Consider the following 18,418-nt stretch of genomic DNA (forward strand, 5'->3'; position numbering starts at 1 on the left):
ACAATGGGCTGAGATGTACGATACAGAACCTTAAAACGGAAGCAGCGTTAATTTTACTATTTACATGTGCTTTTCCTGCTGACATGTCAAAATACCCTCTGTGGCAAAGGCCCATTCGTCCTGAAGCAAGAGGCCAATCAAATCATACTTGCCTACACACTTGAGAGGATGTCTAATCAGCTAAAATAAGTGAAAACACCTGTGAAGGTGCGCCAAGGGTGTGGGTGTGTAGGGCCTGTTCATCCACAACACCAAACACCTAGCACTGAGGTTGTAATGTTGAGCAGTGAAGCTTCAACAGCAAGGTTATAGTGAGAGGTATGAAGTCATTGCCTTATATGAAGAACTGAGGAGGAAAAAGACTGATTTGAAGCTGCAACAATTACTTTTATTACTCTTTCATCTGCTGATTAATCATTTGGCCTGAAAAAAGCTCTCAGAGCCTGAGGGGACATCTTCAAAATTGCTGGTTTTTGTGGGAGAGAAGACATTTACTTTAATATCATTTAAGAACAAAGACAAGCTGGAAAACTTCACATTCCACATGCTGGAACTAATTTTCTCCTGGCTATTTTTGCTCGAAAAGGGACAATTTCAGCTAATTCTTTCAGTCTTATTGCACATTTGCAGAACACATTGGTTTTAAAATATGTGATCCATGACACAGCTGTGTACAACAATCAACAGCACATGCTATACCCGGCTTTTCTGCACACTGCTCATGCAAACCATGCTTTCTCAAAATACCCCAAAGGCGTCCTTGATTTTCATTTATTATTTCAATTTATTTATTCTGAGTAAAAAAAAAAAAGGTCTAGACATTTCCCCCAAGAACAGTTTAATTGCAGATGGTCACAAAAATTATCTCATGTGGGACATAACAGCATTTGGTGAAATTATATTGAATAAATAAATGTAACTCAGTCCCACAGGGTCGATCACGCATAAACGTGCTGTGTACTTTATATGCAAGCTACATTCACTGTCCTTTACATGCACCTAATACAGTCTTAAAAAACTTAAAATATATCAGGAGAAAACAAAGGTGCTAATAAAACATGCCATATAAACAGCACAAGCACAGAGGTGGCATTAAAGTGGTGGAATCGTTTCCCTTTTAAAAACACATTTGGACTCAAACACGTTAGTCTCACTGGACAGGATCACATTGTCTCGATACAACCTGAAAGAATCAAGTCACATTTGAGAGGGAGTAACAAAAAACAGAACTTAAAAGCAACTCGATTCAGCTGTGCTGAGCCTATAGATTGCCCTATCACATGATTTGAGCTCATAACTCAAAGTAAAGAAAAACAACCTAAAGGAAACAAGAGAACACACCTTTTGTAAGAGGAGTTACACCACATTATCAGTGTATCAATTCACTGTTCAAACATCTAACAGTTCCTTCAGAGTACATGCAAATGGACATTCGAAATCAAGTAACACAAACCAGATACAACTGATAAGTTGAGCAAACATGGTAAAACACAACTAAAACAGGAAGAGAAAGGAGGATTAGGGTAGGATGGGGTTCATAGACTGGGGATCATAAAACTGTCATTGTGCCCCTAAAGGTGTGTTAAGACTGAACACAAAGTACATTTTCATCTTGATTTATTAACTTGACACCAGGGTTTCTGGTAATTACCTTTATTTTACTGGGAAAATCTGTTGAAGTCTGACTTATTTAAATCTGTCTGGTCATAAAATAATTCCCACTAAGCAGTTTGAATTGCATTAAAGGCGGAATAAGTGATTGTTGAGTCTCATTCCCAGGTCGTCAAACAGACATTGGGTTGTTGATGCACAGCATCAGCATTCTTCTTGAAAGTAGTTTTTAAGCTCAGTAAACACATTTTGACTGGAATTCCTCCAATTTGTCCGGGACATCTAATTCTCCCAGGAACAGAAACCCAGACAGCTGGAGTGTTTTTTTAAGTCCATGCTTGTTAACCAAAACATCCAATTAGAGTACCGTTGCGTGTAGTCAGTCAGTCAGCTGAAGCTTACTAACAACAAGCATAGACTGCCTTGTGAGGGAGATTTGCCTGTTGAAGTATGAACTACTGGTAAAATTGCTATTGGTTTTGTAATATTTCTCAAGATCCACTCCCTTTTCAAGCCGCCACAACAATGCATTTATCCAAGCTTTGTGTTGCCTCTAATTTTCATGTCACATTCAGTCTGAACACACCCTCGGGGCTACAGCAGAGAAGGGCAGAAGCGCTAACATTCCAGCCGCTGGGGACTCAAGCAGAGAGACTGGAGGCCTTTACTTCTTCCACACGGTGTAGAAAACCCATCTGACACGGTGCAATTAAGGATTTTACAAAACAACTTTTGAGGGAATGCAAACATATCTAAGAATGTATGAAAAACTTATATCTTGAGTTTAATAGCAGTTTTATCACAACTTGGGTCTGTTTTTTGTACTTTTGTTCATGATTTCTATTGGTTATAATAACACTCTGCTAGTCGCCAAAGTTATTGCCTATTTGTGACACGTGGGGCTTTTCCACTGGCACTTTCGGCTGCACAGAGTCATACCATGCCCCACTGATTTGCTTTTCCATAACCGCTTCAAGTGCCCAGTTGAGCCGTGCCACACCCAATATGGACCATCTCCAGAGTTGGGTCAAAGCGCACCCATCCCGCCTCCAAGTGGGATTGTTGTGATGTCTCGCAACAGAACCGTCTCAAATGTGCCTCATGTTTATGCAGGAGACCAGAGAGAAAGATGCTTTTAAAAGTCTGGTTGTGTTTAGCTCTCAGTGCTTTTTTAACTGAATCTCTGTGGTTACTGTGAGAAAAACACAATATTTTTTGGATTTTGCTGCTTCAAACTAAAAGCTTTCAAATAACTAAAATATAACTTTTTTGCCATTTTTTTTAGGAAATTAAACGTGTTTATCAACGAATTAGTGGAACTTCATTAGCGCAGATTCTTCAATAATACTGCGGGGATGAAGAGCATTTACAGACGCTCTTTTGACCACTACTCGACAAGCGCGTCATCAGTAAAAAACACACCTTCAAGTAGGTAGCCCTGTTGCAGTGGAAAAGCAAATCCCTGCTGGGCGCTGGGCTGACGTGCCAGGGTGAAACCTAGGGAGCACATGGAAAAGCCCCAGTGGTTACATCACTACAACAAAGCTCGTCAGGGTGGAAAAACAGACCCTTCAGAGGATCAGGCAGCCAACAGATCACAGCTATTAACATGCTGTTATTATTAATAACAGAAAAAGGGCAAAATCTATCAAAAGAAGATCCTAATTGTAATACGACATTGAATAATTAAATTTTTAGGGTATAAAAAAGTATATGGGGTATGTAAAGACACATTTTATGCATTACAACATATGAAAACCTCTGATAAAAAGGATACAGCTCCAGGTAGGAGGGCACACACACCACCTCTTTGGAGAAGTCCACCGGACATGAGAGCTTTCCCAGCTGTTCCTCATACAGACTCAGTGCTTCTGTCATGTTCGCGCTGTTTCCCTGACAACCAATAGCAGAAAATAAATTTATGTCACAAGATACTGTAGCGAATGGTTTATTCAACCATAACTACAGGGTTGAGAGTGGAAGTGGTGTGTTGTTTTTTTAGCAACAACAAAATGAGTAATGACTTCTCCCCGTTAGGTGATTTTCTACACCATAAAAATTCATGTTGGACAATTTCAAACTAAATTCAACACTCAAATATTGACAACTGACTGTAAAATGAATGAAGCAAGATACTCTGAAAGTGCAGTTTCACGTGTCAAGTTAGTTAGTGGAGGTGGGGGGAAAAAGTATGTCCGTCTGACCTATAATCATCTCTTGTTAAATTAACAAATGTATGGATGTATTCACAATATTAACCATTTGCATTTACCACACTCATCATTGACTAAAAGAATGAGACTCACCTGTGTGAAATATTTCCCAGAGGGATGCAGGACTTTTATCGACAGATCTAAGATGAGACGCAGGAACTCCCACGTAGAGTCTACAACCAGCAGTTAGACATGAGTTGAACAATGACGTCTCTGTATCGAATTTATGTAACAAAGCAGACAATATAAAAACTACAGAAACCTTCTTCTGGCTCCGTGGATATTGGGATTGCAGTGAGGTCATTAATAACGTAATCAAACATCCTTCCTTCCTGGACGTACTTCTTCAGCACAGGGACACAGTCTTCAACTAGTATCTGTAATGCACGAGACAAGGAGAATCAATCAACTTTCCACTCAAGTTTCTTGACAGAGGCAGAATATTTTACAGTTTAACAATCACCATTGCGGTCTCAGATGAAACCGTGCACTGAAACAGTAAACGTAACTGGGAATTTAATAATTATAAAATCACTTCAAGCATCTTTTTCTGCATTATAATTACCAAAAAAAAAAAAAAAAAAGTTTTTATAATCGGCAAATATAGGACACATAAATGTTGATACCGAAACATCTGTGATAAGCCAATTTTGAGAACCAATATCTCGGCCAGGTTTTACGGGAAATGAGGCCCAAGATGCTCACGTCAGCAAACTTAAAGGTGATATTAGAGCTAAGTGTAGCAGCACAGTTGTAAGTGAGCAGTGAGTACAGGAGGGGGCTGAGCACACACGAGTTGAGGATTCAGCAAGACGGAGATGTAGCTGCCTATTCTCACCACCTGTATGTCAGGACGTCGAATATTCAGCTGCAGATTGAGGTCTCCAGTCTAAGATCAACTAGCTTAGAGAGCGAGTTTTGAGGGAATGATGGTGTTAAATGCAGAGCTGTAAATAATGAAGAGCATTCTCACATACGTATTCCCTTTGCAGTTGGGTGAGCGTAGTGTGTGTCACTAAGGCGATGGTGTCATCCGTGGCCCTGTTTGGTTTATATGCAAGCTGAGGAGGGTCTGCAGTGACAGGAAGGGAGGAGCAGATGAGCCCGGCCTGCGATACCATCTGGTTGGAGTGCCTTGCGAAGGTTGACCCTCTTGATGGACAGTCTCATGTCATAGGGTCAGCATTGCAACTTCCCTGACCACATGTTGATTCATGGCGGGCACTGTGCTTTCTGCAATGATGGAGCATAAAAAGGCTTTGTACTCGTCCAGGAGCGATGCGGTGGACAGAAAAATTTCCCTTTTTCTTCATTTATACTCCGTGATGCAGCCTTTTGGGGGTCAGAGCTTTAGTAACTGGACTCCACTTCAACACTGAAGTCCGTCTTGGCATTTCTGATGACCTTCCAGAGGTCATATCCAGCTGCTTTATAGGTGTCGGGATCCCCTGATTTGAAGGCAGAAGTGTATACTTTGAGTTTAGCACAAATCTCCCAGCTGACCCAGAGCTTCTGTGAGCAAGTTGCTGACAAAAGGCTTTAGGAACCACAGTGTCACTTACTCATTTAGCCTCTGACAGAGTCTGTGTATTCACACAGTGTTCAAATGCTCTGTTCGGCCAAACTGGCTGACGATCATATCTTGAAAAGTGTTTGTCAGTCATACCAGTGATAGTACTGCATGTGCACAAAGAGCCAGAAATGTCAAAACTCCACACAGTTCGCTGTACTGACTCTCGTCAGACATCTCACGCCACACTCCAAAAAAAAACGAAAAGTCAAGCAAAATAAATAAAAAGCTACGATACGCGGGTGTGAACAGTGCTGGATTTACAAGGATGGAAATGCAATAAACACCTTTGTTAGCCCTTGAGAATACACACAATGTAGTTTGGTGAGTAACACTGTATGAAAACAAGACTTGAAATTGATTTGTTTACAAGAAAACCCGACAGGACCCCAGGATCAGCAACATAAGGCTCAGTGAAGAGGGAGCAAAGGATTTCTGGCAGTAACAGTACTCACTTGGTAACAGTCTCCCTTCAGGTTGTCAAGGATATTGCCGCAAGTTCGTCTCATGTGTGTTTTGCACCCGTCTATCACCTTCTGGTCAATGTACACAAACTGTTAAGGAATGATCGATCAGGTGCAGATGTACAGTTATAGGCATTAGTAAAATGCGGTGAGAGAAAACTACATTGCCAGCAGAACAGAACCCATAAAGGATATCTCCAACATGGTGATCATCTTTGGCTTTTGTTTGACCAGCTCAGCAAGGATGCCGCCATCACCTCCTCCTAATATCAGCACCTCTTTTCCAGCATAATTCTCTTTTCCGCTACCGATGATGGCTTGGGTGTAGGCAAAATCGCTCTCTGCCAGGTCTGCAAGGTAAAGGAATCATTTAACACACTAAAATCATCAAACTGACAAACATGCCGTGTACTGTAGTGTTGTATACACTTACTGATGTCATCATTGAGTACTAGGATATTTCCAAACTGTTGCGAGTGCAATATTTTTATGTTTTGGTATGCAGAATCTTCTTCATACACCACCCGGTCAATGTCGTACTCAATCATTCTTTTGTCAGTTGTGGGCAGGTATCGGTCAATCTTTGCTCCTCGTACGAGGGCCGGGAGCCTTGGGGTGAATGGTGAAAAACACAATAATCAATGTTACTGCAACATGCATTAAATATGGCGATCACTTTTCCTGGAAAGAAATCTCCAGATACTGACCTTTTAACTCTCGTAATATTGCCATTTAAGAGAACCTTCAGCTCTTTTTCCAGTGCATTTAAAAGCTGTGGACACACAATTGAAACACCATGAAAGGCTGCGTGAACAAACATTTTAATCAAATAGAGGGATACTTTATAGTGCAGCCTTCTCACGCAAAAACAAATGAACAGTGCAGCAGTCAGACTGTTTCATCATGGTCTGTGTGTATCTACTAGTGATCCACAGCTATGAGAGCCAAAGGGTTATTTCTAGAGGACTGTCAGTCAGGACTGTGTGTGGGAAAGGATGTGTTTGGGCACGTTAGGCATGTAAACAACCATGGCAGGCAATGACGCTGAACACTCTTCCTCCTCTTATGTGCACAATATTTTTTTGGCACAGATCTTTATGTTTACAGGAAGTCCATTTACAAGGTGGTTTAGACTGTGTACAACTACAATGCAGTAAAACTAAATTTTATGACTGATAACAGTTATAACATCCCCTGACAAGCTATAAAGTTAGCAGCATTACATGACTCCCTTTGTGTAAATGGATTAAGAATTCTGTATTTTGATTTTAAACAACCTACATTGTCTAGTTGTGCAATGTTATCCTCTTCGTAACACTGCAGATCAATGGTGACCAACCCATGGGAGTGCACACGCAGAATAGCAAGCCTGAGAAATGAAGCGGTAAAGACAAAGAGATGAGCTCAAAGCTATAAAGTGAGAAGCACATTTCATTACACCAAATCGATACTCTGCCAAAAAAAATAAAATCTCACACCCTGTTGCTTTGAAGGACGGGTTAAGGACAATGGAAAGCTTCAATACATCCACTACACTGCAGCGTAATCCATTACTGTAGCAGCAGTAGTTTTTAACATGGCGACATTTTTCTAATTTATTTTAAGTGACTGCTGCTAACAAACGCTTTCCGTTTAATTATGACCCTTGTTTATCACAGCTTTGTGTGGACAAACAGGATGGTGCAGTCTTGCAGTAACGCTCTGCGGTCTTCTACTTCAGGTGCTCATGCAGAGAAGTTGTCCTGCCCTGATAAGCAATTTGCAATTTCGCAGAGCTTACAGAGCAACACATTGTTAAAATTCTCCCACATGTTAGAAGATTGAGGTGAGATGTTTCAGCTGCAGCTCATTCTCTGGGACAATCCATGCTTCAATCGGGTGCAGCCATGCTTCATTCTGACACATGTTATACCCTACAGACACTCCAAATACCTGATCACAAAAAATGTTGTTCTTACCGCCCATTCTTGCCAACAAGAGTAGCAAGGTATCCATGCCCATTTGTGTCATGGACAGTCTCTGTCATTTCCTGCTCATTAAATATGGACAGTAGATCAGGAACGGTCTTAGCAGGGTCAGCTGGGAAAAGAAAACACAGAGGATGGAACAATGAAAAAAATACATCAATCTGCATCCTTTATACATTCTCTGCATCGGTGGTGAAATATGTACTCAGATCCTTATAAGATAGCAGCAACATGACAATGTAAGAAGGATCTATTATGCTGTTATTATTTTCTTATTATAGCATAACATATTAATCTGCAATGTAACAACTAGTTCTGTCTGTCTTGAAGTAAAAAATACAACTTACAAACAGAAATACTTATATACATTACATTGCTGCATTACAGTAAAGTGATGTGATCTTCTGAAGTTACCAGGCTGTTCTACTTGTTACAATACTTGTCTGTACCTAGTTAGTCATTACATCCACGTTACTGATGATTATCTATCAGAAATGTCATTGTATTTGTATGTTGTAAAAGTACCAATAGTCACCCCTAGAATATTGTTGCAACATCGATAAGGAAGAAGGGCCTATTGAGTCAAAAATACTGGGATGTTTGATTTTATCGCCCCATCCTAGCTTTAATAAGGTGCTTTGGAGGAGATTTTGGAGGAGCAGTCAAACTTTACTTCCACATTAGGTGTAGACAGATTATCGACCCTGGCTGATTATCTGGGCTGATGTTCAGCTTTTCCGATAGTCGGTATCAGTGATTTTTTTCTGTCAGATTGCCCAAAAATAATCTAATTTAAAAATGTGCTACTTTGACTCTGTGATGCAGCATCCTCCCACACAATGTCCCGCCCGCAAGACTATCTGATTAGTAACACGTCACAAATAGTAGCCAATAAACACTGAATAATCTGAATCTGCAAAGTAACTCGTAACTAAAGTTATCAAATAAATAAAGTGGAGAGGAAGTATAAAGTAGCAGAAAATGGAAATACTCAAGCAAAGTACCTCAAATTGTACTTAAGAACAGTACTTGAGTAAAATAAAGTTACTTTACTCATGTTCTTCACTTAACTTAAGTAAAGTGTTTTTATTTATGTCATCACTGGTTGTTTGAAATTTTGACAAAATCATTTTCAGTGCAAATGAATATCAGTCCCAAATATCAGCTTTCAGTCTCCTTGATTTCTAATAATCCGTATCGGTCGACCTCTATTCCACATCATTGTATCAGTGATTGTACCACATTAATAAAACATAAACAGATACAGTATAATATAGTATAATAACATATACATATGTTGCATAATAGTTTACTACACTATCAGGGATCATTTTCTACATCTGAATACTAAAAATGCACACCTACTTTTACTTAAGTCATATGACAATGCAGGACTTTTACTTGTAGTGGAGTAATTCCACAATGTGCCATTTCTACTTTAGCACGAGTCAAAGATTTTAACCCTTAAAACTACAAAAATGGCCGACAGTTCGCCACTTCCTGTGCGACCGCGCTGGATTGAACATACTTTATTCACATTGTTAGCCGGAGGCGTATCGAGCCGCAGAGCAGTGGGACAAGTTAAAAAAAAAAGTGTAACGTCTAACCACACACCACCATGCACTTGGCATTAAAACCAAATATTTACCAACAAAAACTTTAAGCTTTGAACCCCAACTTGTCCAAAAATATATAAATAGGTGTCATTATTAGCCATGTTTCATCCTAATCAATATAGCATTAGTGTTCTGAAGGGCAGACTGACAGACTAGCAGGTTGATATTAGCAGGCTAGCCAGCTAGCTAGCATGCAGCCCTGATGCAGTGACTGTAACCTGACCGCGCTGAGCGTATTCAGCCGCTCTTACCTGCCGTAGAGAGGTTGAAGTCGAGAGTATAATGTCGCAGTGCCATGTCTGGGTGCAACCGTCATCCATGCCTGGAATAGGCAGGCTGCGAGTATTTATCTGCAGAGACAGAGGGAGGGCCCTGCTACCACTGCTGCTACCACCACCCACTATACTCACCGCACCAGGCGTGGCTACTCGGAGGATGCAGCGAGGGGAGCAGAGAGTACAACACGAGGCGAGAGAGAAATCCTCCGCTGCACATGGCGAAGGGGACTCCCGGTTCAGATAAAGTAAAATACATTGATCCTTTATCAGCATTTACATTTTAGGTTTTATAAACACGTAATTAATCAAATCTTAAGAATGAGACACAAAAGCCACTCATTGGTCGTAGTTGTTTAGTATACTGTAGGTTTTAAGAATGAGCATCTTCTTCTTCACTGTTCATCTTGAACTTGGAGATCAGATCCAAAAGTAAGACGAATTAAATGATTGATTTTTTGTTTCTTTCTTTGTGTTTTATGAAGATGCACAACACTTAAGAATTAAAATTGCCGCTGTCTGCTATGTAGAGCTGGAAAATCCAATTTTTTCTTTTTTTTTTCTCACCTTTAAAAACACATTCAAACTGATTTATTTAAATCATGGGCCAGCTTCTGCTGATTTTATTGCGACTGATCACAACTGAGTGCGGGCATGTCATAGCCAGTTGTCTCACCAAATTGGCCATACATGACCCACCGTAGAATTACATTGCATGGAGAGAGGTTAAAGCTGGGTGAAGTGTTGATGAAGGTTCTCAGTCATCCAGGTCTTGGTAACTCTAAGTGCTGTATCGTAGGCAACTGTACTTGTTTCAGTTTCTTGAAGACGTTTCACCTCTCATCCAAGATGCTTTTCAGTTCTATCTAGCTGGAGGGGAGTTGCAAACTTTCGAACTCTATGTGGGAGTGTCCTTACAGAGTCGTTAAGGACACATGTGAGCTCCGAGTTTCAGAGTCCTTAGGGCCACTTGTGGGTCGTTGTCTTAACCGGCCTTCATGTGGGTTGCTAGGGCTAGGTGAATGGTGATTCACACTGGGGATTTTTCTCCTTCAGATGTAAGTGGACAGCAGAGTCTTGACCAAGAGTATTTATGCAAATCTGTGCTAGTGACCACACAGCAGCAACGCAGCCTGCAGCGTCACATAACTACCATCTCAAGCGGAAGAAGGACGTTTTAACAAATACTCAAGTTGATTTTTTTGCCTGATTAAGGTCTAGTGCTGAAACATTGCAAAAAACTGTCTTTTTGCAAGTTAGACAGTGTGCCGGAGTTTGCTTGCAACTTTTGAATACTCAAATCATATCATTAAGTCAAGACTGTACTCAAAATGTAGGGTTTGCTGCTGCTGATTTACTTAATGCAACTGATTGAACTTTCCAGTCTGGACAGGTTTCTGGCATGTAAATCGCGTAAACACACCTTTGCCAACAGGAACAGGGAACAGAGTTTCAGACTCAGGTAGACTTCAAAACTAGAAGTGAGCATGCTGTATACTAATTGTGCTGTGACATAGATTTAATGCATGTGGGGACAAACTGGTGATATGAAACTAGGAGTCTAAGTGTGTAAGCAGCACAGTTCTTGCACTTATCTGTTCACTTGTGCAGCTCAGCAACCTCTTGCAGATGTGTGGCTGTGTTTTATGACAGTCTCAGGAAGTTATTCAGATTGCATTCACTACCTTACCTCACCACAGTCACGCAGGACATATCGTGGTTGTTAGTAACTGATTTATGCTCGCATTAATATACGAAAAAGATTGAAGAAAAGCAAGAAAATTCATGTGTCAGTTTTATTCAGTGAAACGGGCTCAAATAGACATTTAAATTTGCTTTTAACCTAACATAGATATAAAGCACAATAACAGCTACATATTGAAAGAAACACAGGACATGCACAAAAGTGGATGACACTGAGAGTTGACAATAAGTTATTTCGTCCGAAGCCAGCATCTGTAACTGTAACTTAAGAAAAAATCTGATGCATTGTGTAGAAAAGTGTGTAAAGTTGCAATTTTCCCCTTCGTTTCATTAGCACGGTCAGTCACATATATGGTTCATTCATGACTTAAAACACATACAGTACATAGCATATTATGCATTCTCACAAATTCCTATCACAGCCACAATCACTGATAGTTGATAATAATTATCGTGACAAATAATGCACATACAAGGGGTGAGCAATATGCACAAATTATCACAGTGTCCATATCACAACACAGGTGTTACAGTACTTATGAAAGAATTCAAAATCACGTCAACAACTTTTCACTTCACCGAACTTAACTAAAAAGTCGAGGCCTACTCATGGTGACACTGTAGCACGGCACCAAACGGCAGACACACAAAGTTAGCGACTAGCTGGTGAACACAGTGGAGCATTTAGCAGCTTAGGAGTTGGTGGAGACCAAACACAGAGCTAAAACAGAATGAATGTCGGACTTTTATTTGCCACGTCGCCACAAACAAAACTCCAAATGAATGATAATGTTGCTCATTAACTGCTTGATGTAAAAATAGGCTGTTTGCTAACAAGTTGGCTATATTAACCTAAAAGGGGATGATGATCCTGCAGTTATTTCATAGCGACATTTTCCCCTTAAAAATCAACTCTAATTGGAGACCAACCCCTTCCATTTTGACAAATCATGCTGAAATATCAAGTAAGTTTTCAGCATCATTAAAGTTGTCCATATCATTAAAAAGTAAAACCACCACAATCAAAAGCATCAAAATCAGAGTCTCCCACTTCAAAGTCAAAGCTGTTGTAGTGAGGGGAGTCGAGTGCGGGGCCAGCGGTGTGAAACGCTCCCGTTGGTCCCATGTGAGAGAAATCCGTGTTGAGTGGCATGTCAGGAGCCTTGGCTTCCAGATTAGAGAGCGAGCATGTGCCTAAGTAACCCATAGCAGAGGAAGCCGCCGCTCCGCCCATCAGCAGATAAACTGCCTTCACTGCTTGTGCATTGCTGATAGTGCCGTGGCGCAGACAGCCTACTGAATGTGCACCTCCTTTGTAGTACTTTGAGCGGGGAGAATTCCTGCCTGTTGGACGACATGTTGGAAGTCAATGCAAAAACCTGATAAACAGGATTAATCACAAACAAGAAAACGCACACCCTAAACTGACCTCTTTCCCTTGGAGAAGCACAAGGCCCTGGGGAGAATACCTCGGTGTCACTAACTGGTGGAGTTGATGGATCTTTGTCCAGGATTTGCTCAGGCACCAGATCTTTGAGAGTAATGCGCGGTGGTGGCACATAATGTCGCTTACAAGGACTGAGAGGTGATGAGAGACTCTGTAGGAAATAAAAGAAGAATTCTCTTTATGAAAAGTATGGATTTGTCAAGAATTGCAAGGAATTCATTCAGCGATTGATTAAAGATGTTTTTTGTAGAATAAGGCCAGAATTTAATGGTAGCTTTGGTCTCCAGAGTAACCAACAACTGCTGCTCTTTGCTAGCTATCCTTGGCTATAGCTAGCTCCCGTCATATAACTTGCTCATGGTTCAGTTAGCCGTGGCCCTAGAGTTTGTCTGGACCGGGACCTCAGATCACAGGGGTCACTGCAGGCAATAGGGCCCAGCTCAACTGGACTTTGCAGCCTGACATGAGAGTGGACACCAAACTGGGACTGAACACAGCCTCCAATATAGATGGAGGGAAGTTTGACAACAGCAGATACAATACGGAGGTTATTTACAGCGGCTCTGACCAGGACTGTGATTCGGTGACAACAACTTGCAGCAGGCAGGGACAGGAGAGGCGCAGCGGGAGAGAAGCTACAGAGAGTCGGACATCAGCAGCGGCTGTAGAAAGTACACAGTTGTCTTTGACATAACATCAAAACTGTGTTTCTTCACATTCTGCTGATGATTTTAGTTGATTTAAAAAAATATGTTTTAAACTAAAATTCTGGCCAGATCTTACAAATTGCTCATTTGAAGACAAATACATCTGTAAATAATAAATAATGTGATCTTGATTGCTATGTCTTACTGTACAACTATTGGATAGGTGCCATTAAATTTAGTACATGCATTCATGTTCCCTTCAGGATGAATAGTGCCTCACTTTTCAATTCAATTTCACTTTCAAATATAATTTCCGAAACAATGAACATAATAAAAATGTCTTATTAACTCACCTGTTTCACTTTTTTCAGCACATTCAGCCACTGACTAAAAAGTGATTAAAAAAAAAAAAAAGATTCTGTAATTACCAAATCATACATCCATCAATACATCACTTGAAGTGCATACCAATGAGCTAAGTGGTAGGTTACAGGAATGGAGACTACATGGCTCAGTCAGTCTGGGGGAGGAAACAGGTGGTCAGTGTTAATAACAGGCTCTCTGATCCTTAACACTGGTGCCCCACAGGGATGGAAGGTAACAATACAACGGTGCTGAAGAATTTTCTTTTGAAGACAGCTGAGAAAATTCTCCCTATTACAGAAGTTATGATGCAATATTATAACACTGGGATCGAGGGCGTCCTCGCCGTTGGAATACTGTGTGGTACTGAAACACCTCGGCACACGACTGGAAAGGTCTGGACAAAAATCAGAGGTCAGGAGCTTTCATCCCTTGCTCAGATCAAAGGGTCACAATATTCTTCAAGACTCCTGTCACCCTGCTAACCATCTTTTCCACTTCCTCTCTTCTTTTAAAAGACTATCAACAATGCTGAAATGCCAGTAAAGTACTGAAATTGATAATAATGTGGAACACACTCACTTCCACACTATACTGGGTATTGATATAAGATGAGTGGCATGTCCCACTGAGATTAAAGGTCAGCAGAAATGGAAAAAATGCAAGCAGTTAAATATGCGAATCTGGGTAGGATTGGGCTTTTTTTCTTGTCAAATATGTAAGGAGGAGCAGGCAAGTAGATGGGCTTTGAGCAATATGAGAAACATTAAAAGTGCAATATGTAAGACTTGGCCTCCTGTCGAATTCATACCTCAAACAAATAAGAAGCAGCATATCACCCAGTGTTGTAAACAGTACCCAAAAGCACCTTTTAGTAGAGCTATCTGGTTAAAATATTACTTTGGTAAAGTGTCTCATATTAAATGTATTTAAGTATTAAAAGTAATTTTCTGATTGTTTTACATTGACTGTGATGCTGCATGCAATCTGCAGAGTAACTAGTAACTAAAGTCATCGAATGACTGGAGTAAAAGTACAACATTTTCCAAATGTATTGGAGTGGAAGTATAAACTTCCAGAAAATTGAAATACTTAAGTAAAGTAGAGGTACCTCAAAATTGTACTTAAGTACAGTACCTGAGTAAATGTACTTACAGTAGTTACATCTCATAACTGATATCACCACCAGGGTACCCGCTAACTGCAGCTAACTGTAGCTGCCATTTAAATAGTTAGCTCAATTAGCTGTGCAGCTATTAGTCTGGACTGGGTTCTCAGAGTGGCATTATGTGACAGGATCAGCTGGTTAGCTAGCTGGTTAGCATGCTATCTTAAGTAGAAATCTTGGAAAAACAGTACAGACGTATTTGACATAAGTCAAAACTGTGTCTGTGGATAATTGTAGTCAATATTTGAATGTTGTAAACTTAAATTATTACATATTGCACCTTTAAAGAAGTAGTTCAACTTTTTAAACAAAATACAAGTTTTAGTTTTCTTGCTAAGAGTTAGATGAGAAGATTGGTACCACTCTCCTAAGATCCTTTAATGACGCTATAAGCAGTTAGCTTAGCTTAGCTTAGCATAGAGAGTGGAAACAGGTGGAGGCAGCTAGCCTCCACCCAGAACAGGTAAATAAAAAACACCTACAAGCTCACTACTTAACACTTTATATCTGTTTTGTTTAAAAACAGAAAAGTATAAACTACAAGTTGTGGTCATGTGTAGGACTATTTTTTGGCTCAGATCGGTGACTTCCTACTCTTGTGTCTTCAGTGGAGCCAGGCTAAGATGTTTCCCTCTGTTTCCAGACTTCCAAACATGTCCAGACAGTGTAGAAACATTCTCATCTAACCCTTGGCAAAATTGTGAAAAAGTACATTTCCCAAAATACTGGAAGAATTCCCGTAAGTAACTGGTGGTAAATTTAGATACTCAGTTGAACTTTCTTTGACTCTAAGATGTGGACAGTAAATCATTCTACTGGAACATGGCAGAGGATTTAGTAAAGTGTGCGCAGTGACCTGCAGTCTGTGGGGGTTTCAGCCAGCAGCAGCAGGAATTTATTCTGGGTTAGGATCAGCGCGAAGCAGCAATCCCTGCATCCACCAGAGGGTAACTTGGGCAAATCTAGGATCTCCTTGCCTTCCACAATTGTCTCACAATCGCTCTGCAACAGCACCAGCTGGCCAGGGGGAGACGATGCATCATGGCACACAAGGAGACTGCCCTCGGCTGTTAGGAGCAGAAACCTCTTCTTCCACTGTTTGAAAATAAATCCACCTGGAAAAAAAAGGAATGATGCTATCAGAAACATTCCTAATCATTACCCACTACCAAAAGCTTATTGACAATATTAAGCGTGGTGACAGTGGTCATGATGGGAGGAGCAGTGTACAGTTGGATTAAAGCATGAACACTGTCATTCTGTCATCCGCACAGATTAGAGGCGGTCACATGGTTGGAGGATCAAGGGGGCTGGGGATGTGGGGGTTTGACCAATCAGACCATGTTTACCAGTGTCCACATCTGGATCTAATCATTCTTTTATACATGCAGTGAAAAACACATGGGAACACTTTATTAAAAGCGCATAAAAGAATTACAACACCAAGAAATGGTGAACACTAGCCAAAACTCAGAATATTACCAATTCCATTTATTTAATTTTGGAGATGTAGGGACTCTGTTTTCAACAATTTTCCTTTGCTTCATTGGCATACATATATATATTTTACTTTTTATCTTACACAAGCAATAACCCCTTGTTTTCAATGTTTTTTTTTTCTTTTTTGTTACATTATCTTGTTTTTGAAGTGCCATTTTTCCAGTGACAAAAGATGGAACAACTAACATTTAGACTTGTATATTCATCTCTTGTGTATTTTCAGCTACAGCTTGAGATTAAACCTGGGTGTTCCAAACAGTTTCATTTCATTCATTCATTAGTATCATACATTTTTTTCTTTTTTAAAAATCCTGATAACTTGGTTGATAATGGGTAATTTATATACATACCTACTTGCTCTCAAGAGCAGTGTTATCTCTAGTAGCAACAACATCATTTAGGAACAAAGCTCTTCTGAGTTTGGCCAAAGACTGAGACACAAAATACATTCATCGTCCTACTGAACAATCATCCAACATCATCACACCTCAATGATGCAGAAATCCAAATAAAGTTATACAATGTTGAAAGAATTAAAGCACGGTCATTTATAAATGATGATCAGACATCGGATTTGGAAATTACAATAACACCTACTGAGAGTTGCACAACTCAGCTATCACATAGCTACTAGTTTTAAGAGAGGCGATCACAAATGCTGACAAAACGTTCAGTAAAGAAGAGGATGAGCTCACCATACATCCTGAGCATCCCGTGGTGGATCCTCGAAGCGTTCATGTCGACAGCCGATGGTGTCCCAGTCGAACAGGCTTGGAGGAAAATGTTTGACGACAGGATGGGTGAAAAGCACATGAGGCTCAATGTGAGTTTTAATGCTCAGCTTTAATCCGCGTTCAGCCGGGATGTTCCACCGGGCCACAGTTCAACAGCTTTGTATGAAAATGGGCCGTGATGATGATGTTACATGCAAACTGCTGCAGTGTGTGCAGAGGTACTCTTTAAAATGACTCATCAGTATTACAACTGTTTGTTTTAAAAAAAAAAAAAAAAAAAAAAAAAATGTTTCCCTTAAATATCAATTCAGTTTTATATAATTATAAGTCATTTTAAATCAGTTTCACTAAAACTCTTGGGCTCATTCTCTCATCCACTTTAAAAACTGTAAAAACTCAGTGTGAACAAATAACCCCCTAGCCATTTGCTGTTTTAATTTACCTTTCAACAGCTCCACAGCAGTTGTGACAAGACAAACAGGTCTTCGAGGGTCCTGTCTTTTGCAATCTGTCTGTGTCTTTCCATATGTAATCCTTTGCATTTAGTTGGCATTTATACTGTCTGATTACAACATTGAGTCCTATCAACACAAACATGTACTTTGTGTAGCTTAACTGAACATTACTAATCACCAATTACAATAGAACTTATTGGGACATTTTTCACTGAACAATAATTGAATCCACCCTGTAAATGCTGAATATAGGGTCTACATTTAACCATCCATAGATAGGACACTGTAGTCATATCACGACCAATCACAAACATCATCATCACAAAACTAAAAGGTTCCATCAGCTCGCTGTTGTCTACGATTCAACTACAGCTATGCAACAACGATGACAGGACAATGTTATGCATAGACAATGTGACTATGTAATGATAAAAGCACTGCTTGTACTTTTGTAGAGTACTACCCTCTGAGCAGGGACTGTTTGTTGTCCCCAGAACTTAAATTTAGACCCTGTAGAGGAATCACACTGATTTCCTCCAAATGTTCCTGGTCCCTTGGGAAAATCCCTGCGGTGGAATGTGGTTAAAGATGATGGTATAATGAGTACATGATCAAATCAATGTCACATTGCATCGAGGCTTCTTTTACAGAATTTATTCATCATCACAGACTTTCAGTCTTGAA

The 18,418-nt window shown here is 40.1% G+C and overlaps 1 protein-coding gene across 1 annotated transcript; it reads right to left on the bottom strand.

The window, feature by feature from the left end:
- Positions 1 to 760: 760 nt before the first annotated feature.
- On the bottom strand, positions 761 to 9,845 carry sms (spermine synthase). Its single transcript, XM_073480106.1, has 11 exons — positions 9,693 to 9,845; positions 7,817 to 7,937; positions 7,140 to 7,227; positions 6,566 to 6,630; positions 6,292 to 6,467; positions 6,054 to 6,208; positions 5,850 to 5,939; positions 4,087 to 4,201; positions 3,918 to 3,997; positions 3,389 to 3,504; positions 761 to 2,306 (listed from the first exon to the last, which is right to left on the bottom strand). The coding sequence occupies exons 1-11, from the start codon at positions 9,736 to 9,738 to the stop codon at positions 2,276 to 2,278; spliced, it is 1,083 nt and encodes a 360-aa protein (XP_073336207.1). The 5' UTR covers positions 9,739 to 9,845; the 3' UTR covers positions 761 to 2,275.
- Positions 9,846 to 18,418: the final 8,573 nt, after the last annotated feature.

Source organism: Pagrus major, chromosome 13 (assembly GCF_040436345.1).
Source record: "Pagrus major chromosome 13, Pma_NU_1.0".
In the NCBI taxonomy this organism is placed as follows: Eukaryota; Metazoa; Chordata; class Actinopteri; order Spariformes; family Sparidae; genus Pagrus; species Pagrus major.

Coding starts and splice junctions, on each gene's coding strand:
- sms (XM_073480106.1), bottom strand. CDS start 9,738: ATGGCACTGCGACATTATACTCTCGACTTCAACCTCTCTACGGCAG. Junction 7,938..9,692: donor CTTCAACCTCTCTACGGCAG/GTAAGAGCGGCT, acceptor TTCTTTTCCCAG/CTGACCCTGCTAAGACCGTT. Junction 5,940..6,053: donor AGATGATCACCATGTTGGAG/ATATCCTTTATG, acceptor CAGTTTGTGTAC/ATTGACCAGAAGGTGATAGA.